This window comes from Cupressus sempervirens, chromosome 10 (genome assembly GCF_028749045.1).
Source record: "Cupressus sempervirens isolate cs-2001-9-10 chromosome 10, ASM2874904v1, whole genome shotgun sequence".
Taxonomy (NCBI): Eukaryota; Viridiplantae; Streptophyta; class Pinopsida; order Cupressales; family Cupressaceae; genus Cupressus; species Cupressus sempervirens.
Genome location: NC_143127.1, coordinates 397852360 through 397878642, shown reverse-complemented (window position 1 = coordinate 397878642; position 26283 = coordinate 397852360). Strand labels below are relative to the sequence as shown.

Below are 26283 nucleotides of genomic sequence, written 5' to 3'. Positions count from 1 at the left end.
TTATTGTAAAAGGAATGGACATGCAATAAAGGATTGCCCAAACTTATTTAGACCCCAAACTACTAACTTTGAGATTTCTAAAGATAATGCTAATAAAGTTTCTAGTTTTGAAATAGAGAAACCATTCGCACCATTCCAAGGTAAGTTTGATAGAATTTTGGTTATAGATAATCCTATGAAAAATGGTAAATATAAACTTTCTAATGCTTCCTTAGAAAAGGAATTTGAACTATTGTCAACCCTCTTTATGATACTGAGCTAACTTCTACTAATTATCTCATCTCTAGCTCTAAGATCATCCCAAGTGGTTTTTCCTAGTTAAAATCAATTATTTGTCCATAAGAAAGTGTTATTCTAGTGTCGTTGGTTAAAACGCCAATCAAGCATAATGCTCAACAACTTGCTCTTAATTCTCTACCTAAGAGAGCACAACTGGTTAAGAATGCCAATCACTCTTTGACTGATTAGAATATGTAGTTGAATGGTTCAAAGTCTTTAGGCAAAGAAATTTCCCTAGATAAAAATAAAAATAAGCCCCCATTTTCTGAAGTCACACATAAAATAAATAAGAAAAGAAAGGACAATGATAACCAGATATTAACCAATTCTAATGGTTATAAAAATAGACAAGGAGATATTAGTGGTCGCTTTAATAGATTATATAACAAAGGTAAGAACAACCCTAAAAATCATGAACATGATCAATATCCATAGCTAGAATGTTAGAGGTTTGGAGATGAATGATAGAAAATACATTGTCGGAAGATGGTGCAGTAAACTTAAACAAAAAGATTTTATCTATTTTTAAAAAATTAAAGTAATTGGATTTTAGGATCACACTATTTTCAAAATGCTTTGGGATCATGTCACTGTAGTCTACTCCAATCATGAAAGAGGGAGGGGGCAGTTACTATTCTTGTGGCACCTAATTGGGTGGATTATATAAAACTTAATAGAGGAGTTTATCCTTGTCATTGGGCATTATGGATTGTATTCAGTAAAGATGGTCAAAGCTTTGGATTGTGTAACTTCTATGCACCTAATGACTAAAGAGATAGAGTAGCACTATGGGAATGGGTTTCAAATAATTTTCCTAATACTACATGAATATTTATTGGTGATTTTAATATGGTAGAACATAGGGAGGATAAAATAGGATGTAACTCTTTCATTTGGAAAGGCAATGAATTATTCTTCTGGAAAAAATTTAAGAGGAAATTTAATGTACTACATCCTTTAGAAGATAGGAAATCAGAATTTTAGGATATATGGTATACTTGGTGCAATAATAAAAAGGGATCTCAAAGGGTTTATTGTAGATTGGATAGAATTTATGGAAACTCCACTCTTCTTTCTTTTTACTCTAATCCTAAGCACTCACCTATCATAGTTACTCTGGGTTCTCTCTTTGACCATTCCCCTATCTTTGCAAAGATTGGGTTGCAAGATGAGACTCTGGTTTCTAGGGTGAAGGTTGAAAAGCCCTTTAAACTTAATATTTCTCTTCTTAAAGACCAGGATACTATTGGTGCTCTCAGGAAGGTCACTAGTATTTATAAGTTGGTTAGTAGTTATGTTCAACCAAGAGAAATGTGGAGAAGATTATTTGATGTTTTGCAAAAGATTTTCTAGATTATTGGTAAAAAAGGTATGGATTTAAATGCTGAAGAAACTAGGGCACAGACTAATCTTAACCTAATAGAGAAAGATCTCCATATTAGAATTCAAGATCTAGAGTTAGAAGCTTATTTGATTAAGTCTAACCATTCTTTAAAAAAGATCCAAAACTATAAGATATAAGATTAGGCAGCTAGATCCAAATTGAATTGGAATTTGAAAGGTGATAGGGGGTCCAATATTTCTTCAATATAATCAAGTCAAAGAATAAAAGGGAGCTCCTTGAACACATTCACTGTAATGGTGGAAAATCTTCGGATCTAGAGCTAATTTAGTCAACTTTCTTTGAGTATTATTCTTAGGTTCTTTCATTTGAGATGTCTAATGCTAACTATGAGGCACTCGATAAATGTCTTCAATTGATTCCCAGAAAAGTGACAAAAGATAGTAAAGACTAAAAAATCTTAACAGTTTAGAAGAAATTAAATGGGATATTAACTCTTTAGCTAATGACAAATCATCAGGATGTGATGGTCTTCCTATTGAGTTATACAAAACTAACATAAATTGGATTTCCATTGATTTTTTGGCACTCCATGAAAGCTCATTTAGAAGAAGATCCATGGAAAGAAGCATCAATAAAGGCATGATCAAATTGACACCAAAGAATGGTGACAAAGGTAAAACAAAAAATTAGAGACCAACAAGATAATTGAACATCTCTTATAAGATCATTGCTAAATTAATAGCTAAAAGCATTGAGAATTTGCTGAATAGGTTTATCTTAGTTACACAGACAGATTTCATTCGGGGTTGGTATATATAGAAAATTTAATAACTAGTTGGGAAGCAATGCATTGGGCTAAGAAGAGCAAGTAGAATGTTGCTATGGTATTATTTGATTTTGAAAGTTCCTATGATAGAATTCAATGGCCTTTTGTTATTGGGATGTTGCAAGCTTTTAGATTTCATGAGTATTTTTGCAGATAGATAAAGGTGTTGTTCAAGGACTCTTCCACTGTCATGGATATGAATGGAACTCTTACCAGCCCTATTCCTCTTAAGAGATCAATTTGACAAGATGGTCATATTGCCCCTTCCTTATTTTTGATTGTTGTTGATGCTCTATTTTATTTGCTTAGAGATCCCTCCCTTGGTCCTCATGTTACAGGTCTCCTCCTACCTAAGAATGACACTCTCCTAAATTACCATTTTTTTGGATGACACTTCTTTGTTCTTAGAATTAGAGAGATTAATTTTTGTAATACCTTGGATAGACTTGGATTATTCGATTTAGCCTAAGGTGCCAAAATTGATCCTCATAAATCTTTATTTGTAGGTTGGTCTAAACCTCATCGTAATTGGGTTTAGTTTATGTTTTGGCGATGGAAAGGCCCTAATGAGATTCTCAGATACCTTGGTATCCCTTTCATAGCTAATCCTTCTACTAAAGTTATGTGGGAGTGGATCTTTGATAAAATTCAAAAGAAACATGTTAAATGGAAAACTCATTATCTCTCTTTGGTATGAAGGGTATGAGTTGCACAAAAAGTATTGTCATCTCATCATATTTACTTTTCTTCTACTTGGTTAATGACTAATTAACAAATGGATAAAATTGAAAAAAATTTGAAAGACTTTATGCGTTCTAATGTGATGGGAAACAAAAGAAAAAAGAAAAATAAAAATTGTGTGACTTGGAAGTGGTGTTGTAAACCCAAGCAGTATGGTGGACTGGGTTTGGAGGACTTAAAAAATTATGCTATTGCTCTTGCCTCTAAGTGGATTATTAAGGCCATATATGGTAATGAACCTTGGAAAGTCTTAACCAAAAATAACATTCAATGTTCTATCATCTCCAAAGATAAAAATTGGATGAACATTCCATTCTTTGATTTTATATTAGGTGACTTCAAGATCAAGGTCTTCGGTTCTAATGTTTTTACTACCCTCTATAAGGCTTGGACCCATTCAGGGATACTCTTACCAATTAGAGTTGTTGTTGTCCCTTCTCCATGTTATGTTGTCACACATAGATCAATTTGTTGGGAGTTCTACCTAAATAGAAAACTTGTGGCACTTACAAAAAGTTTCTCAACAAAACATTGGAATATGTTGGGAGTGACTTTAATTAGTGACTTAATTATTGATAATCATATGGGTACTTGGAATGAACTTAGACCTAGATATGGTATCACACAGACTCAAAAGAAAAATTATAAGTTAATTTGCAAGGTACTTGGTTCATGTAACTTTTCCAAGGCTATTGACTCAAATGGATTTTTCAAACAATTGTTGTGGAAGGATAGAACAATGCTTAATGAAGTAACAGTAGCAAAACTATATAATATGCTTGTGTCTAATCCTAAAATATTTTCAAAGAGTGGTCCAAGGGTGGGGATTGTGTTCTCCTTTTGTAAATGGTCTTTCCTTTTTTAATATTTATGGCAATCAAAAGTGGAACCCAAAAAAGTTTTTCTTAAATGGCTTTTATTGCTCAAAAAACTTGCCTTATGATTTAACTTGGAGTTTTTAGGTTTTACGCCTAGCCTTTGCAAATTCTGTGACACAATCGAGTCTTTTGAACATGTTTTCTTTTAGTGTAATTTTTCTATTATGATATGGTCAATTTTTTTTGACAATCCTATTGTATGGAATTCAAAACCAGGTCTTTCCTGGAGTGAAATTTTAGCTAGATATGTTGAAGATTTTGATGATAAGTTTAACTCTTTTTGGTTTGTTCTTACATGTGAGATTTTATGATTCCTTTAGAAAGTGAGAAATGAAGAGGTTTTTCTGAAAAAGGATAGAGGACTTACTGATTTTAATTGTAAACTCACACATTTTTCCATTATGTCTCAGGTTTCACTTTCTCTAGAAATCTCTATGGTTCAATTTATGACGCTGGTCAGGGATGGAATGCTACTTACTCATAAAAAAAAGGTCAAGTCTTTCAAAGTACCTTGATGAATTCAATGATATGATGGACCTAAATGATATTAAACAAAATGAAAGAATGATGGAGGATCTATGCATTTCCACTAACACCCAGTAGTCTATTCCTAATGTTTCTTCTAGTGTAAAGGTTCACCTAACTAATTATTGTTCTAGCAAGATGGAATGATGAATTGTTTGATGCAACTTTCTTGCAAGCTTTGGATTCTAATAATGGATGGGGCCTGAACATAAATTAATAGCATGTATAATTTTGATAATCAGCACTATGTAAATATTTTGGATAAAAATATAAATCTTATATAGTTTTGATACTTATTGAAGTGATACAAAATGGATTGAATAATTGTAAGTCATGTTTGGTGATGATATGGTTGTTAGGTTTATTACATTAACTAGGCTAGTTTTTAAGTTTAGTTTAAATAAATAAATAAGTTAGATATATAGTTGCTCAGAAGTTATTCACTCTCCAAATAGGACTCTACTTCAACCTACCCTACCTTTCTGTCAAATATAGAAACCAACTCAAAACTCACCAATCTTTTTGTAAGGGAAAACAAGGTTATATAAAGTTGTTCACATATCAATGTGATATAATTTAGTATCAATTATGTATTTATCCAAATGTATTTAGAAAATCAATAAAATTAGTATTACATATTTTTACTCTTTCATTTGCTATCAAAGCTAGGTACACAGGAAATGCAAAGTTAACCATGAGATGAAAATGTGTCGTGCCCAGTAGTGACGACAATGTTTGTATGCAATAGTGAAGTTTTGAAGCAATACTCATACGCATTGCATTCATTATAGATGCAAGAGGAATGATTTTGGTTGGTAGAAAGAATATATGTTTCTAACAGTTTGAGGAGTCAAAGAAGACAAATTCCCTATCAGCACATTCAAGAAAATGGGTAAAGGAATTGAATCATTACCAAAGAACACTATCTGTTAACATCAAATTACTATGTAAAAGTGAAGGGAGAAGCATTATTAAATTTAGTTATTGTTCTCTTTCACAATAATATCATGAGCAGTGCTACCATGTATCTATTTTCTAATCTATGAGATCATCAATTTGGAGAGTATGTGGTGTTTCTATGATAGAGATTTTTCTTATGTGCAGCGCTAGAGGAAGCATCAAGCACACTCCATGGAGATGTGAAATTTTAGAGGAAATATGTCTGAAGTTGGGATATGAGAGCAACTTCAAGATGAGGATTTGCAATATAAAGTTGTAGAGAGAGATCTACTTTTAATTATTGGTGAATGAGCTTATTCAAAGTGTCCAGGAGAAATGTTAAACTTATTACATTAATTAGGTTAGTTTCTAATAAGGCGGAATATTAGATTTATTATATTAATAAGGCTAGTTTTAAAGTATAGTTTAAATAAATAAATAAGTTAGATATATAGTTGCTCGGAAGTTATTCCCATAAGTAGTTGTTGTAAGGGAAAACAAAGTTACTTAAACTTGTTCACATATCAATGTGATATAATTCAGCATCATTTCAGTATCAATTTTGTATGTATCAGAATATATATTCAGAAAATCTGAATCAATAAAATCAGTAGTTTATATTTTTCCTCTTTCAATTGTAGCTTTAAAAGTATAACACTTGGTAACTTATGCTGAATAGATCTTGATGAACCTATTGTATTCAGTTTTCACACTATTCTAATATAAATTTTTTCCAGGCTTGCTCAACTCTATTAACTTTGCAAGACATGTTCTCCATTAACAATATCTCAAGGATTAGGCTATTGGTGAAAAATATGCAGAAGACGGAGGCTGGAGACAATGATCATTTGTTGCATGTTGAAAGCATCCTCATGGTTTCTACAAACACCTTCCAACAAAAAAATACAATACTCTACATTGTATGTATATTGATGGAGTGATGACTCCATGCCACATCACACCCTGACATTATTAATTTAGCATTTATCAGTCAAGAATTTAACACTTAATTCAACAAATAACATCAAACAGAAACACGGTATTTTAATTCCTAAAGTCAATACTATCTTTGCCTCCCTATTATTGATTGACAGTTTCTCTTCAAGATATCCCAACATATGCTTTTAATGCATTGTCAAAAACATAATATTACCTAGATATTTTTACTTAAATAATATAGAGATTAAATCAAATTTCATTATGACAAAAATGTCAACTGTACAGTTTGTAGAGAGGATAGCAACATCCTTATATAACAGATAAGTGCACATTGTCCTTCATCCACCAAAACCAAAATATAACGAACACCTAATCCAGAAATATACAGAAACCCTAATTTTCTAAATTCATGCAAATAGGAATGCAACTGAGCATTTATTCTAAATTTTCGAGTACAATCAATATTAAATTTGTTAACAGGCATCAATTTTATCTGGGAAGGACAAATAAACAATGTCTCAGTTTCTCTAATATATTATTCCACTAAAACATCCATGAAACCCTGAGTCCGATATATGCATTACAAGAGCAATGCAATTATCTCCAGTTTAAATGATATTGAACATCAACATAATGAATTCAACAGCATATAGCAGTTGTAAACACAAGCAAAACTGATAAATAAACACAATAAATTCCATAGTATATAACGATTCCAAAGACAAACCAACGGAACCAGCAATTATAAATATACATTGCAGAAACAGTAAATAGATATGCTCTCTACACATTTATTTAATACTCCGAAGCCATTATTCATCAGTAGTTAGGGCCTCAGGCATACAATATGACACAAAGTGCTTTCTAGTCATGGCACGCATTTAGCAGAAGAGACTGTCATGGGAAATTTATAAGTTTGTGCATAAACGAAGGACACAGAGCCTCCGGCCGTTATGGGCTTCCCATCGTTAACAAGGCAGTCATTGATACTCAAACGCTTGAAAAACCTTGGGTCAATCCATATGGCAGAGGCGAAGGATCCACAGTCGAGATGTATTTGTGCAATGGAGCAGCCTGTGCTGCACACATTCGCTACTGTCACTGTGTATGATGGTGTAATTTGGTTTGGCATCGGAGAGTTGGGGCTTTGATTAACTACTATGTTTTTCTCGCAAGCCGGAACCAGTTTCTCCGCGAATCGACCTGCAAATTTAATTATACCCATCAAATTCCTAGCTATGAAAAAATACATAAGGTATTTCAAGGATTTGACTTACCCACACGATCCAACAGCCTACGGTTTGTGTAGCTTAAAGTCACAGTGTCATTTGTCACATTGGACGCCACCACGGAGCGTGAATCTTGCATTTCTGAAAAGCCTGCATATATCACAAATGAGTTATGTGGTCTAAAAAAGTTGAAGTAAAAAGCTTAGAACTGCATATTGATGGTGTAAAATTGGTACCCGAGACACCCTTGAAGAATATGAGGAGAACAAAGAAGGCGGACACATTGATCAAGTTCAGCATCGTCATCGTTCCTGTGAACACTTTGGAATTACATAGCAGTTTGCCTTCCAGTGGTTTATATAGCAATCTAGCCACATCACACGCCGGTATGCTTGTGCAGCCGACCGCAAGGCTGTTTAACAGTTATTTTTAAATAATATTTAAAACCACAAGACATTATATAATTATTTTCAACTAATTATTAAATAGTAAATAGCTGTCATAATTTTGCTTGTTTTGGGCTATGATGATTCAAAGCAGCGATTATATTGTTGTTTCTAAATCTTCTCTTTGTTTTTATTGGAATCATTGGAATCAGGGCCCTCTTCCCACTGAATGGGGTCTTCCCACTGAATGGGGTCTTCCCACTGACTTAATTAAAAACATTATTAAATTTATATTTAATCAAAAACATTATTTTGTTTTTTATTATATTTTCTATAGGTTATACGATCGCAATCAGTTGTACTTAACTAATTATTAAATTTTCCTATGTCAATGAATATGTTTCATTTTAATTTTAACTTTTAATTTTTGTAATGTTTTTTATGAAATTTTTAATTTTTAAAATTTAAAAATTTATTTTACTTGAATTTCATTGACTTATAAATTTGGGTTTTATAGGAACAGATTTTCAGAAACCATATTTTGTTATGTAAAACTATTATATCAATAATTTGTTATAACATACAATGATTTTAATTAAATATTTTTCTTTCTTGTCATATATTGTATGAATAATATTTTTTTAGTTTAAATAAAATATTAATAATTTAAATACAAATTTAATTATTTATAATGGTACGCTGACATGTATATCTAATTATAAATTATAATTTTTCTATTAAAAATATTTTTTATCTAAATCAAAAATTACATTTTTAATGTAAAAGTATAATTTATAAATTTATACAAATTAATAATAAATTAATAAAATTATATTAAAATTTACCAAGTTTAGAGTCAATCTTATTCAATCTTAAAAATGACACAATTTTTCCTAATGGTTAGTTTAATAGTTTAGTGGGTTGAACCGTGAACCTACTGAACTGAGTAAGAACCTTGTTGGCATGTGGCGCAGACCTATAGAAGCCAAGAAGTCATGTCTTGTATGACTCCTTTTCCTACATAAATTAGTTGTTAAAAAACTAGATGGTAACATTAACATTTGTTCCTTTTGTAGAGAAGCTTGTAGAATTTTTGGGCCTAATTGTGCACCATGGTTTAATATTCTAAAAGTATTAACTGGTCACTCCCTGCACTTAACATTTATGATAAAGATGAAAACATTTTTAAAGGTAGTTCTCTTAGGAAATCTCTTTGGAAATTTATGTTCCTTAATATTTCTGCTACCATTGAAGTTGATTAAAACTCATTTGCTAAACTCCTAGGAGATAATAGATAATGATGTAAAAGAAAGAATTGACATAGAGGCAATAATTTCTAGGCCATCGGTAGTTTTCTTTTTGTATTTCGATATATTGGAAATTATACTTCTATGTAACCAGTGTGTTAATATTTTCTACAAGGTTGAAACTAATTGATAAGCTATCTTAACAAGCACTTTATTATTATATATTATGTTTTAATTATAATCAATAAAAGAAATAGTTTCCTAGGTTTTTTGGTTTAATATAAATAAATTTATAGAAATCATATAAAAGACAATCATATATTTATGTTACAAAATAATAAACAAATGTTCTTATTGTTTACTATTTTTTCTTTATATTATACAAAATAAAAATGCAACTTTAGAATTATTTATTTATACTAATATAAATTAGACTATTTTAATTTTGAGCAATTTTGTTTAAAATTGAAATTTTGAATTAAAATATTAAAACTCAATCTTGTTGCTAGTGTACCAGAAAATAATGGTGTTTGAATATTCTAATATAAATAGTGTTTGAAGATGATTATCATACTTTAGGCATGAAAATGGCATTTTAAAAAGTTTTTTGATGAGTTGGTAATCTACGATAGAATGTGTAATCATTATTACCATTATTAATATGATATTACATGTTATGGTATATAATATTATTACATGTAATGCATAGAAATATAGTAATATGTTTTTTGAAAGGGATCATACATAATACTATGATATGTTTCAAATTCTCCCTTTATACTCATTGACTCTTAAACTTATCCAAACCTTGGCGGATGTACCTATGCTTACTTCTATGTGTAATGAAGGAGTTGCTTCTATAAGGTCCTCTAGTCTTTTTTTTATTATGGGGTGTTCTATATGGTTATCATCCTAGTTTGGCTGAGGTTATGGCTAGTCCTACAAGGTATTGCTTTTTCAAAGAAAAAGCTTCAAAGGATATTATCAATACTTTTGATTCCCTTTTATCCCCAACTCTCATTAAATTGCATATGCTCACTTGCTACAAAAAGAGCTTCCTTATGTAATTGTGTGCCTTTTCTTTGTTGAGCAATACTACAATGACATATGCTTCCTTGTAGATATTGATTATACTTACATCCAAGATTTTGTATCTAGGATTAGATGGCTAAGGCCCCTAGGCTACGAAATTAATGTTGATGAAGCCTCAGGTGCCATCACTACACTCTTTGCTAAAAAAGTTGACAAAAGTGCCAAGATATTTGGAAATTATGATCTTGTGAAGTCAAAGGTTGAGATGGAATTGAAGACAACCTCTACTTTAAAAAAGAAGGAAAAAATGGTAAAGAAACTAAAGGCCAAGTTTGGAGAAGGTGGAGGTGATGATGAAGAAGAAGATGATGAAGAAGATGAAGAGGAAGAAGAGGAACAAGGTCAAGAACCTTTAGCTTTGGTCCAAGGCATGGGTGAGGACAAAGAAGAAGAAGGTTCCAAGGAAGAAGAAGCCAAGGAAGGACCAGTAAAACCAAAACCTAAAAAGAGGAAGGCTAAGGCACAACTTGCAGCCAAACCAAAAGTAAAAAGGGCTACCAAGCTAAGCACAACAAAGACAACTGCTCCAACAAGAAGGGCTAGTACAAGGGCCACTACTCAAAAGGCCAAAGAGCAGGCAAGCGAGAAAACAAAAGAAACTAAATAGAAGAACCCAATTCAAAAGAAACAAAGAAGAAAATACATTGCCCAACCCATAACAAATGATGAAAAGATAGAGTCAAAAGATAAAAGCTAGTTTAGGGATGTAATTCATGCACCTAAATCTAATCTTGAGAATATATGTGATAATGTTAAGGATAATGCAAACATGACAGGCTTGAAGAATATTGATTTTGAAAAACTTAGTAGAGAAGAGAAAAATAAGGTAGAAGAATCAGGATATGCCATGAAGTCTAAACTCAAGAATACTCCATTTTAATTAGAAAACACAATGTCCAAGGAGTTATACACCATTGTAGAAAATAAGTGGAATTAATTCTTAAACTTGGAAAAGAAAATAAGGGAATCAACCCTAGTCCAAGTGATGCTTGATCAAAAAAAAGGGAAAATTATCAAGGCCAATAAGAAATATGGTAGCATTTGTGCATCTACATATAGGGCATTCAGTATACTCCAGAACAACATTGAAGATGTTGTAAAGAAATCCACTCAAAATGTGGAAATTGATATATGGATTGAAAACTATCAAAGCAAGAGAAGAGAATCCCTTTGATGGAAGAAATGATGGAAATGAAGAGAAAGAAAAGGAAGAGGAGATAGAAAAAGAAAAATAAGACACCACTGTGCTGGAGACACAAAAGAAAACAGGTGAAATGGCCATAGCTGAAGAGCAACAAATAGAACAAAGTGTGTAAGACACACAAATGCCAGCCATGAGAACTCCACATGATAAAATCACACCTACAAAAACCATAATCGTAAATGATTTTTGTGATATCTCACCTTAGAACATCAATCCATTAATTGTAGAGGACCTAAAGAAAAGCCTTGACCAATCCACACTACAAGCTAGATTATGTGAGAATCTTGTGTTGGTTAGTATTGAAGAGCTTCAGAAGGAAATAGCTAATATAACAAAGGATAAGGTGAATACACAAGAACCACATTCTTCCATCCCTCCAACTACTAGTGCTCAACCTCTTGTGCAAACATCAGATGATACATCTACAAAGCCTGACACTACTGTAAAAGTTTTCATGGTTGAACAACAAATTGACATTACTCAAGAGGATAAAGGTTTAGAAGCACAAATAGGATAGGTAGAGATATCTATACCTAATACACAAACACAAGGATTAGGTCAAATAATAGTAATTGACCAAAGTAGAACTGATGAAAAGGACATACCAAAGGTGAAGAAGCAAGAAGTCATACAAACATTGGTAAATCTATCAACATTTGGTTGTCCTACAAAAGTCCTTCAAAGACCAACCACTGATGTAACACCATTACATATTTTAGCACCAGGCTCCAGCTCAACCAAGGTTTCCAAGGTATTTCACTATGGAGATGCAATTTTAGATGAAGAAATAGTGATACCTATATATGACTATGCAGCCATGACACTAGAGTGAATAGGCATAACACAAGAAGCCTTAGAAAAGAAGAAACAACAAGAAATACTCAGAAAGGAGTATTAAAAAAGGCAAGCATTAAAAGATATTAAAGAAATATTTTTAGATGCTTTTAGCTTGTAAACACCTGATGAACCAAAACCAATATTAGAACAATTATCAAAAATTGTGGAATACGTGAATAATGAAGATCAAGAAACCAATGTAAAACTTATGGAATGGCCTAAGAGAAAATTTCAAGGAAAATTCAATGAGAAAAAATTAAGTGATATAGCACTCTCACAAGTTGAATTTTCTACTAAAATTGAGAAAGTGAAGAAGGTACTTGAGAACATATTCTCAATGTACACAAAATTGTGTGATCCCACACTCTTCACATAGGAAATAAGCCATAAAATTCTAAGTCTGGAAAGTAATGTGAAACTATTACGTATGCAATTACCTAAGAACCTAGCTCAAAGTGAGAAGCATTTCCATTCATTGCTTCAAACACAAAGTCAACTAGCTATGTTAATAGTCGAAGAGGCTAATATAAGAGCCAAGTTGATTAACATTCAAGCCTTCCTTATACTTCATATGCAAATACTCCACAAGGAACTAGGCTATGCAGAAATGATGTTAAAGAAAGATCCTAATCTTTCAACATTAGATGGACTAGTTCACCTTGCAATAGAGATAGCCATCCAAATAAAATAATTGGATGTTGCATTAGACAACTGAGATGTTGGTCTAAAGATTATAATGGAAGTCGACAAGAAATTTTTGGACAAGTACACAATCTATGTATAGACCCTTTGACATAAGTGTCAAAAAGGGGGAGATAAAGAGTAAGGGGGAGATACATATGCAAGGGGGAGATAAAGAGTAAGAGGGAGAGAAAACAAAGGGGGAGCAAATAGAAAAAGAGAAGAAATAGAGTATATATTAGATAAAGAGTATTAGTATTTTTGAAGCAAAGAGTATTAGCAAGAGGAAAATCTATGGAGAATAGATTTTGGATATAGAATAGGAACATTAACTTAGGGAGACTTACAAGATTTCGAGGTATATAAGTCTATTATAGAAATTTGAATTTTTTTGAATTTTTGTATATATATGTCAAGTTGTGAATATATTATACTCAAGGACATTTGATTTGTTATACATTGTTAACTATTTTTTGCACTCATGTCAAAGGAGGACATTGTTGATCTCAAATTGGTTTTAACAATTAAGTGTCAATAGACTTAAGATATTTACTAAGTTCATGTTGAGCTAGTGATACATGTCGAGTATAATATGTATAAATGTCAAGTTGCAATGAGTGCCAAGTCACTCAAATGTCGAGAAGATAGACCATGTCGAGTGATTCAAGTGTCAAGCATATAGTTGATTCTACACAAGTTTAGGTGCTGAGCCAAAAGAAAAATTACAATAAGTGTCAAGCATCTGTATTATTAAGTGTTGAGCATTGGCATTATAGAGTGTCAAGTAACACAAATTGGATTAGGATAGAAGAATCAGCTAGCAAAACAAAGGATCGAGGATACAAAATTTACATATCAGATCATAAAGGATCAGGAAAGTCAAAATTGAGATTTGAAATCAGCAATACAAAGTTGTAAGTTATAAAATCAAACATTCTACTATTACTTTCAAACAACTATATCAATACAGTGAAATCCTTTGGACTAAGGTTGTCTTAACAGTCATTGCAAAATACTTTAATAGGGTGACATTCCAAGTGAATGTTCTAAAAGTCCTTTAACTAAGGACACTTCTAATGGGATGTTAAAATCCTTTAACAAGGGTGGACTTAATAGTCTCCTGTAGCCATTAACATAGTAGGCCTTTCACAGGGTAGATCTTGTTTCATGGTCAACACTCTGTACCCTTAACAAGAGACTCTTTATTGCTACAGTACTGAAGAATTGTGGGTATCATCTCCACCCTAGTTTTACCTTCTCATTGGAGGATTTCTAGGTAATCATATCAAGTGTCAAGTGTGTGTGTGCTTACATGTTTGATGCATTTTCTTTACATTTTCATCTCAGATTATCACATGCATCTAATGAATGGTAAAAAGGTTTTAAGTGCTAAAAGTTTGAATTTATAATTCAAACCCCCCCCCCCCCAAGAAGTATATGTTTCCCATTTTTAATTCCAACATCAACAAAATCAGATTTTCATAGGTTTTAAGCAAGGCAACTTCTTGAAGAGTTTCTATGATGGACGGATACTAGATCCAAAAAAGATCCATATGTATTTGCTTGGAACCTTGCAAAAGATATATGAAGAAGATGGTAAAGATAATCCTTTTTTCTCTTAGAAGCCAAAATCATTTTCAGAAAGAAGTTCCACATGCTATTATATGGAATGCTTTGATTAGAAGGACGATTCATGTGAATCTAGGATGGGAAATGATGGTTATAAAAGTGGCCCAATGCCAACACCTTTGGCTCATCAAAAACATAATTTCATTGATCCTAATCAGGTTCAGTTTTTTAAAAGCTTCTATTGCAATGCACACCTAGATCCTGAAAAAGTCCACCCTTCTTTACTTCAAACAATAAAAAAGCTTGAGAAAGAAGACACATGCAAGAATTATTTCCTTGGTAACAAAAAATCTCCCAATCCAAATGTTAGAAAGGAGTCATCTAGATCTGCATACATGAAAGGTCATTGGGCTTTTATGTCTAATGAATGAGATGGTTAGGAAATGAAGTTTATAAAAGAAGAAGGGTCTGCTAATGTGTTAGGATATCGCTATGAAGATATCAAAAACCTGGAGAATGTATTCAATCATTTCAATCCTAATGAGAAAGAAAAAGAGATATCAAATGTTTCTGAGGGAACTGCATAACATATGATTAAAACTGAGGGAAATACGGATCAAGGTGAATTTCATACCACTTTTATTCCTACTTGGTGCCTTAATGCTTCATATGATGACTTCCTCTATGGAGAAGACCTTCCTACTTCTCCACCACTAATAATTAATGATGAGAAATTTATTGCTCAAGTTAATTCTTTAGAATATTGTTCACAATATTCTACCATTACCACTGATGAAGAAATAATCTTAAGTGAAGTATTGTAGACATCTCCATTAACTCCTGAGATTGAAGTCTTTACTTTTGAGGATGTTGAAGAGTTTTTAGAAAATGGTATGATCATCAAAAGAGTAGAAGATAATTTTCAAGAGAAAGATGATGAGTTAACAAGAAATCCTTTTCAAGGTTACATGGAAGTTGAATATGAAGCTTTCCTATTTTCTGAAGATGTTCATCAAGAAGAATCCATGAACCAAGTTTGTGAAAACATTGATGAAAATTTAACAATAGGTACGATGGAAATGAGATTTAATGATAGGATTCAAGTAAGAGAAGATGACACATCAAGTTCTCACTCTTCCTCATGATTGAAACCTAAATTTGAAGCATTCAAGTTGACAAGTGGAGACTACAATGAAGAAAACATTGTGACGGTATCTCAAACTAGACGAGTACTTGGCCTTGAAGAAATGTGTTGTGATCTAAAGATTGAAAAATGTGAAGATGAAGGCATAGATGATTATTCTATTTTAAAAGAATTCCCCTTACATAAATATCAATTGATGATCAATTCTCATGATCAAATAGACTCATTAGAGGATGTGCACACCAAAATAGAAAAGATGGTTTTTTCTTCTTTGAGTGATCTAATAGGAGAAAAGGAAGAAATACATCATGGGAAGATCCACTTTGACAAGGATGTGCATTCATATTAGAATAATTTCATAGAGAATACAAACATTATCATCCCCATGGAAAAGAAAGAGAGTCTAGTGTTAGAAATAAGTTTAGGAATTCATGATGACCAATCATTGGAATTTCAAGTAGAGGAATTGTCAAGTAAATAAAAGTATCATAAATACATTCAAAAATTCAACTCTTTCAAAATGAAGTTATCATTGACATGCAACATCAAGTAGAGTTGGTTTAGAGGTCAAATATTTTTTATGAAGCTTGTTTATTTGGATACTTTACTTTCTCCAAAGATGTGGGGCATGCTAGGAATCTCAAAGTTATAATTTAAGAAGTGCACTTATATTTGAACCCATGGAAGCTTGAGATTTTTCACATGTTGGCACACCATGGTATTTATTATCTACAACAAGTGAATGGGTTTGCATGATTATACATCTTCTCACTGGAGGTAGGGAAACCTGCCTTATACATAATCTAGTTAGGAGTTTTATTATGTTTTTTTTTTTATGCCTTGTCTTCCTTTTAGCTGTCCTATTTTTGGTGTCATTTTTCCACTTTGTAAAGTGGTTCCTCATGTGACTCTATAGCCTAATGGATAAGGCACTATTCTACTTATTCTAGATTCGAGCTTCATCCTTGTTAGTCCTTCTCCCCAAATACAACCAACTGTTGCCCAGATATCAAAAATTGCTCTAAATTTTCAAAATCATTGTCATGGCAAGCTATGGTTATTCCTTAAGGATATACCTCTTTCTCAAATTTAAATGATTTCTTCCCCTCAATATTTCTAATCATTGTTACTTTTTGAATATCTTTGGCTCGTTCCTATCTCTGTCCAACACTTTGGATTTTTGAAATTTGGTTCCTAAGTTTGAAGTTATCAAAGATTAATGAAGGTTCCCAAAACATGTGTTTCATTTAAAAATTTTAACCTCTCCATTAGAAAGGTTAAGATATGTTTCTAAAATATGTATTTTTATTTCAGTCATTAACCATTAACCTCATCTAAAAAGGTTAAGTTTTGGGCTCCAAAACACATATTTCAATTTTAAATCTTAACCTCTCCACTTTCTTTTTTAAAGAAACGGTTAAGATAAGTTTCCAAATTAACCTCTAATCCAAAAAGCTTAAGAGTGGAGTTCAAAACCCAAATTTTGGAGATAGTTATTAACCTCCTTGTTCAATTGATAAAGGTTAATGAATCATCAACTATACCAAAAACCATAAACATTTAGCTAAACACAGGCTGCTAGTCATTCATGAAAAATTGAATCCCGGAGAGGTCGTTTTATTATAGAATAAAGTATGCCTCAATCATACCTCTATTTTTCATAGAAATCATATCAAATGTACTTTAGGCATGAATTTCAAATGGTGAGTTGAAGATTATAAAAATTTCTACCAAGGTAAAATTGTTTGAAAGACAACGACTTATTTGATAAAGCACTCAGATTGGAGCTTTAAAAGTGTAATTGGTAGACACTTTGTGGAATAATAAATAATGAAAGAAATGTGGGAGCACTAACCAAGCATGTGATTTGTTTGATACGATACCCCTCTACTAGTTCACAACCTCCAATGTAGTAATGGAAGATGGAAAGTATTAAGTTTTTGACCAAATGTGTCTAAGGAATGCCCATCATATCTTTCTTTCAAAGAATCAGAATACATCAAAGATGTATGATATTAGCTTAAGCATACCATCTCCAACATTTAGCCTACAAAGACACTAAATGGAATTGGAAAGTTGGTCATTCATTCTTTCAATGGGTCTAGCACTCAAACATTTGACGCATGCTCAAAAAATTGGCTTGGCTTTGAGATCATCAAACTACTGGCAGAGAAATTCCAATCCAAATTTTGAAGATGACTTTGAATGTTGATAGAGCAGAGGATAATAGTGTGAATCAATAGTTTGACATAATCTATTGGGACCAGTGGATTGAAGGGAGTTTTCCAACTATCTAACAAATTATCTATCCTTTAATGCATTACTTTTATCATGAGCACTGGTCAAACAAGCATAGATAAATCACATATATAAGACTCCTTTTTAATTGCCAAATTCCATGAAGAAATGTACATCCTATACTTATGTTGACCAAAGCCATCAAAAGCAATAGAAATACATATAAAATACTAGGGCAAGTGCATGGTATTTTTTTGATATAATGGTGGTCTGTATATAATCACCTCAAGGAATTTGCTAGAAAAGTTGGAAGTCTCTACAAACATATTGAATAACTCACACTTGTCTCTAGCTAGAAGTTATCACAAAAATTTATAAGATTGGATACTTGTATCAACAATGAAGTTGGTTTTCCCTACATTGGGGAATCATCTTCAACATTTCAAAATCCTAAGCATTGGCATCAATGAGTAGCATTTGCAAACAATTTCAAGGGTGTGTGATAAATTTCTACATTTGTTAAAGCATCTAAGGCTAAGAATCACAATAATGAGTGTGGAAAAATGCTTTGAATATTTGTCACAAGGTGGATAGGTTAATAGGACATTTTATTGACTAATCTAACCAATAAAAAGGAAAGTTAATTGTTTGATAAAATGTGTGTGCATCAACCTGATCAGTGACAAAGCAATTGAACTATTTGATATAATGTCCATTGATTGTTTCAAGCATAACAAGGTGTCACCTCTAGTTTAGGGTTGTGCACGGTGTAAAGAAGAATATTATCAATATTCTAAGCACAAATAATATGCCTTTTAACTATCTGACTAAATGTCTCAAGCTTGGAGGCTTTGTACATAAATGAAAAGCTTAATGAAGCATCCAAAACTAACCTCTCATCCAAAAAGTTTTAGGTTGGAGTTCAAAACATGTATTTTGGAGATCATTATTAACCTCCTTGTTCAATTAATAAAGGTCAATAAATCATCAACTATACCAAAAACCATAAACATTTTGCTGAACACAAGTGGCTAATCGTTCACGAAAAATCAAATCCCAGATAGGGCTTTTTACTATAGAGTAAAGTATGCCTCAATTGTACCTCTATTTTTCATTGAAATCAGACCAAATGTGCTTTAAGCATGAATTTGAAATGGTGAGTTGAAGATTATAACAATTTTTGACAAGTTAAAACCATTTGAAAGAAAATGACTTATTTGATAAAGCACTTAGATTGGAGCTTTGAAAGTGTCATTGGTAGACACTTTTTGGAATAATAAATAATGAAAGCAATGTGGGAGTGCAAACCAAGCATGTGATTTTTTTGATAGGATACCATTCTACTATCTTGTAGCCTGTAATGCATTGATGGAAGACTACAAGTATTAAATTTTTTACCAAATGTGTCCAATGAATGCCAATCATTTCTTTCCTTTAGAAAACTCTAAGATAGATTTAGAATACATGGAAGACGTATGATATTAGCTTATGCATACCATTTCCAATGTTTAGCTTGCAAAGACACTAAATGGAATTTGTTGCAAAAGCTAGAGGTCTCTGCAAACATATGGAATAACCCACACTTGTGTCTATCTCGAAGTTATCACATAGAGTTATAAGATTGGATATTTATATCAACGATGAAGTTGGTGTTCCCTACATTGGGGAATCATCTTTAACATTTCACACTCCCAAGTATTAGCATCAATGAGTGGCATATGCAAACAATTTCAAGGGTGTGTGATAATTTCTACGTTTGTTAAAGCCTCTAAGGCTAAGAATCACAATATTGACTGTGGCAGAATGCTTTGAATCTCTGCGCCAAGCTAGATAGGTTGACAAGACATTTTATCGACTAATCTAACCAATAACAAGGAATGTTAACCATTTGATAAAATGTGTGTGCATCAGCCCAATCAGTAACAAAGCATGGGAACTATTTGATATAGTGTCCATTGACTAGGTCAAGAATAACAAGGTGTCACCTCTAGTTTAGGATTGTGCATGGTTTAAAAGAGAATATTGCCAATATTGGAAGCATAAATATAAAAAAATTAAACATCTGACTGAATGCCTCAAGCTTAGAGGCTTTTTAAGTAAATGGAAAGCTTTCGAATTGGTTTGAACATGGAAATATGAGAGCACATAGGTGGTAATATCAATGGACTCTAGAGAAGTACATGCAGAGTTTTGTAATAGACGGTATTTTATGAGAGTCTTTTTAAATGATCACCAAAAAATTCGGAGGGAGCCATCACATTCCAATTTACATAGTGAAAGATCAATACCAAACCATCACCTCAATATATTGGTAGGTTGTGAGTTCATCCACACAATGCATTTAATTGAGCTCAAGGCCATTCACTCAATCTATTTGATGAAATGTCTCTTAAATATTTGAGACAAAGATTAAGCTCAACCTCTTTATTTTTGAAAATCAAGAACGTCTTCCTAAAATCAACCACATATTTCACATTGGTGGAGAACATTTGGAAAGCCAACCCTTCCAAACATTTGATCGTCATTGTTCCATGATCAGAATAAAATGTTTAAGGCATCTGATAATGGGGTTCAATGTATTGGAGAAAATTTTCAATGACTTGTTCCTTTGTTCCTATCTGTACATAGATTTTGAATCCATAATAAGGCTCTCTAAAATGCCTTATCCTTCATATGATGTAATGGTTTTAACCTTCTATCTGTAGTGCCCGCCCCTAAGTCGCATTTCTGTTATCATTGCCAAACTCTTTTGGGCCAATTTATGTTTGCAGATTAGTATTATTAATTTAGAGATTATTAGATGTTGTTTCACACTCAGCTTATTATATGATGAGATTACTTGGTACTCTATATTTCATGCATGTATGATGATTATTCAATGTTTTCAGTTATCGATGATGATTAGTTAGATGGTTTATTATTCCATGTGCTTTCTTATGGATACTTACCCCATACTGCATGTGTATGGTGTGTGTGTTTGATTTATTTATGTATGGTATTTCTGATGTGGTTAAGGAAGGGAGTCATAGTCACCTGCTAGTCAAGATCTACACAATGCACCACTTCCTGCCATTGTCTATTTAGCTTAGAATATTGTGTTTGTACATGCGTGGATTTTATGCAGGTTGCAGGTACTGGGTATCGACTTCCCTGAATTGCTAGGATGAGTGTACCCTATCGCAATGTCTCAATGGTAAGAGAGGGGAGATAAAATTGTAAGTCCAATTCCTAAACCCTTTAGCCAATTGTCCTAATTGATAATTAGGACAAGTATCTGAGTTAAGTACCCTCCGAATGCATCAAATGATGTAATTTCGGGATTATAACCCTTTTTGTTTTGTTTTAGTTTGTGTTTTTCTATGTAGGGTTTTCGTATGTTGTTATATGAGTCCTTGATGTGTTTTCTATTAATTAAGTCTAATTAAAAAGGTTAATTAATGATTTAATTTAATAGAGAATTAATATGATATCTTTAATATTTAATTAATTGGGAAATTAATTAAATAAAAGAATTAAATTTGGAAATTAAAGCTCAAAGATAAATTTAGAACAGGATAATATTTATTTAATTTAATAATAATATATTTGGAGTTCATTTTTAAATAAATGCTAAATATTATTGTTATTTAAATTAATTAAATATGTTATCAATTAAGTTTCTAAAATAAATTAAAAGTTGAAAGATATAAAATTATTAAGAATTCTAGATCGCATGATCTAAGCATGAGTTTAAATATGAGAAATAAATTAAAAGATTAAATAATAAAAATTAATAATGTTATTTTAATTTCATGAAGTGCACATGAGATTAAAGTAATAAATTAATTTAAAATAGAAGTCAAGTAGAATAATAAATAAAGTTATTTAATAAATCAACTTAATGTGCATGAAAAGATGAGTGCAAAATAAAAGAAAAGATAATAAAGGTTAATTTGGAGTTAACTCAGTTGTGCAAAGAGTCTTCTCGGGTGAACGCACAATTAGTGCCCCAGATTTGAGGAGAAAATTGCTTATCACAACTTTGGGGGTTCATTCTAGGGGGACACGAATTTGGACGAGAATTTTTGGGGAGACAACTTTTAGAAACAAATTTCAGAAGGCTGATACCAAGAAATTTTTCCAGAAGAAGGTTATTGAGGGGAGCGAATTCTCTTACAATTCTTGGAGATTTGCATAATAGCATCAGGATCAGGTAGGGTCTTGTGTTTTTTATTATCCATTAAATACGCAATTATCCTTTCCTATCTTCTTTGTGTCTGGGGTTTGTAAATCTGAATTCTCTGTGATGAATGTTTAAACATTACGATATTAGAATTTATCACAAGCTTGTCTATAAATTTCTGTATACAAAATTTAAATGGGAAGGGTTGAATTTAAGACCGAATTTCTAACTTAGAAGTTCGGATGGTTGGCTATATTTTCTATATTAATATAAGGAAGTAAACAAGTTTCCAATATATTTGGTAAACAAGTTTTCAATATATTGATATATAAATATTAAAAAGAATTATTTTATATATACATATAATTAATAGATTGATTATCAATAAATTGTATTATAATGATTATATTTTGTTGAGATAAAAAAATACATATACATATATGTAAATTTTTTTAATTAACAAATTTAAGTATACAAGTCGGATTTAATAAAAATGGTTTTTAAAAAAAAAAAAAAAAAAAATATATATATATATATATTAATGTAATTAGTGGGGGGGAGGGAATTATCTCGTGCCCACCCCCATTGTCGACAGAGCCGACAGTACCTACATCGCAGGTACTACGATGGCAGGTACAGAGTACCTGCCGCCATAGGCCCTGCGACCGCAGGCCTACGGCAGACCTCAGAGGTCTATTTAGCCGACGGGCTATAAACGTATGTTTAAAACATGTTTTTTTTTGGTTTTTATATAATTTTTATTATTTATAAAAACATATTTTATTATTATTTAAAATTTTTAATTAATAAATTATATATATATATATTTTTAATTAATAAATATTTTAATTTTTATTAATATTTAATAATTAAATAAAAATACATTTAACATAGTTTGTAAATATTAATTTATTAATAATTTTGGTTAAATATTAATAAATTAACAATTAATGAATAGATTAAAATAAGTAATTAGAATAAGTAATTATTGATTAATTTAATTAAAATTAGTTTAATTAAAGTTAATTAATAATGAATATTATTTGATTAAATGGTAGAATTGGATTATTGATTTAATGAAAGTTATTATAGAAATGGGTTAATCGTAAGGAGTAGTTATGAAAACTTAGTTACTTGAATTCGACATTAAACTGAAACATAAACCTTACATTAACTCAATTATATACTTTCAAATCCAATCTCTAAGACTTTGATGTTTTCTATGTGTTCTCTGTATTTTGGGGTTGTTCTAGTATTGACCAGTTTAGGTTGTTACTAGAGGCTCGTGGTTGTGAATGTGATGTCATGATGATTTGGTCTCAATCTTTCTTAACCCGACCATGGTAATGTGATGAAGTGCTCTATGACATGATTGTATTTACTGTTTGTTATTGCTTTCCAGTTTCCTTGTGTGAAGCTGAGGTGTATGTATTTGAGATACGTAACTTAACCATTTTTGAGTCTCGATCAGTTATATTTGATAACCATTTTTTGAGTCTCGATCAGTTATACTTGGATTGCTTTTCGGTCGCTTGAGAGGACTGAAGTGTTTGTTATGTTCTTGATGATGTCATGTGTTGACTTGACCATTTTGGAGTCTTCGATCAGTATTGTAATTTACTATTGGGATACTTTTTGGTTTCTCATTGGAGAACCATTGGATTTTGTGATTTATCATTGATGCCTTCAGTTGCTGATAGCGAACTGTCGTGATCATATGATATTTATTTGATGCTTATCTGTTGCTCATGAAGAACTGATGTAATTTTTATGGGTTATCTTTTATGATTTTTTTTCAGTTTCTTGTATAGGACTGAGGTGATTTTATTATGATTCTTTGATTTGTGATTTCATGAGCCTAGCGTAGGTTATCTATGTGTAGTGTTGGGAAGTGGCTTGCAATGGGGATCGGCGCCCTAAGAGGCTGCCTGGAGTAACCCATTGTAAGTCGTTTTAATAAGTGAAAACATTTACACTAAATGAGAGAAAATGAACCTAGCAAGATAATTGTATGTTCTCTCCCATGCCTTGAGTGCTAGTACAGACTAGGATGGGGTAGAGAGAATGCTTGGTTACGACCTTGCATTCTGTAGTATGCCTCATTAGTACAAGAGGATACTAGTGGCCGCAGGGATCAGTAGGGACCCGAGATTCCTAAGGGATTGCTCAGGTAACTTCTATGTGACTTTTGCGATGACACTTTCCCCCTTGCATATTAGGTTTCCTACGTGTCTTGTGGTACCTCTGGGTTTTAGATGTCGATCTTTTTAGGAACCCTTGAGTTAGAATACTTATAGGATTTCATGGACTTAGAGAGTATTTATGATTATAGGTTTTGTTATCCTATTTGGGACTTGAGACTATCTCCTCAGTGTGGTGGGAGTGGACCATTTAGGTTCCACGCGGTTGGGTGGTAGTGCTTTTACTCTTACCATTGAGATCTGTCCGTGGTCACCGTGGCTGGAGTTTTCTTGGTTGGCATTTACCTTCTTTCTGTACATGGATGTTTTATCATTATGGATGTATGGACGTATCATGTATGGTGTATAGTTTCATATATTTTTACTGTACTTTGTAACATGGATTTGTGGAGGTTGATGCATTTCTATTTTTACATATGTATATTCTTTTAAGCCTTTCATACCCTGTGACTTGTACAGTGGATGATTGAGCATTCCGAATTAATTTGCCAAGAGGCATTCGGAACAAATGTATATTATGGACATGGGACTTTCTAATTATTCTTTCATATGTATGTGATAGTTGTTAGACTTAGAATTAATTAAATTTAAAAGTGACTCAATGTCTTGGGATCCTTAAGAAATGTAACTTGCAATGTATGTTGGTCGATGATTACATGTTATTGCTTCCGCTACTATGTGTTTGATGTGTATGTTATACATTCTTACTTAAAAAAAAAAAAAAAAAATGTTTAGCAAACTTAGTGAAACTTTAGGTTAATTCTTTTGGATCCCTTGGCGAGGTGTTAGACTATCTCTATAATTAGTGACTTCAATCATTTTGGGGTTAATTTTATAGAGGTTAATTAACCTCACCCAAATCACATATTTTGGAGGTAGTTATTAACCATGAAGGAGCAGTTCTTAACATCCATGTCTATACAAGGAATCATTTTTGGCTTTCTAAAGGGACTTTTTGGACTTTTTAAGAGGAGAACACTTAGGTTATAATTTTGGTGATTGTATAATATTTGGAAAGTGTGTACAAATTTTATCTTTGTAATTGAAAATTCCTCTTAGGTTCTTGGTCCAAGAAAATAAAAGAAAATGTTATTTGAGTCGTCTTGTTTCAAAATCTAAATTGTTAAAAAATTTGATTCTCCTTGCAGTGAGGATTTTCATGGTATTGTGCAAATGTTTATGAATCTTTGGATCAACATTGTACTAAGGGTAACTCTCAACCATAGATCTTGATTATTGTTGTTAGCAGTTTAAGTTAGTCCAAAAAAGCTCTAAAGTTGTGTCATGCATTCATCATCAATGGTACCACTTTATACAAAAACTTGTTAAAAAAACTTTAAAAACAAACTTAAAAAGCCTAAGGTGCACAATAGCACACTTAATTAGGTGCTCTACCATGCACCCTTAAACAATAAAATATTTTATGCCTAAACAAGTATAGGGTGTGCATCAATACACCCCATGAGGTGCACTAATGTGCACCCCAATCATTGAAAAAACCTTTCTAAGTTTAAAGGCACACTCGGCGCATCTTTGAGGTGCACAAGGTGTGTCGTTTTTGCAATCAAGGGTTGAAATGATGGGTTTTGGTATTTTTAAGTGATTAGGTATTTGGGTTGTGTTTTTGTCATCAATAGGGTTTGCTTAAAGTTTGATTTTTTGCTTTCTAGACTAATGTTTACTTCTTTATGTAGATAAAAAAGGCATCCTTAACTTGTTGGGGTCATAAATTTTGACCTAGAGTTCAAAATTCAAAACCATTTACACCATTGGAAAGAAGAACTAAAAATCTAATTTCAATCCCTAAAATAGTGAGTCTTT

General features: G+C 32.0%; 1 protein-coding gene across 1 annotated transcript in view; it reads right to left on the bottom strand.

Moving 5' to 3' along the window:
• Positions 1-7340: 7340 nt before the first annotated feature.
• LOC149534353 (protein TAPETUM DETERMINANT 1-like) overlaps positions 7341-26283 on the bottom strand; it is a 31323-nt gene continuing 12380 nt past the window's right edge. The window contains exons 2-4 of the mRNA XM_089806014.1: positions 7938-8113; positions 7750-7851; positions 7341-7675 (exon numbers count right to left, since the gene is read on the bottom strand). Coding sequence (XP_089662140.1) covers positions 7341-7675; positions 7750-7851; positions 7938-8113 — 613 coding nt within the window. The remainder of the gene's footprint in view (positions 7676-7749; positions 7852-7937; positions 8114-26283) is intronic.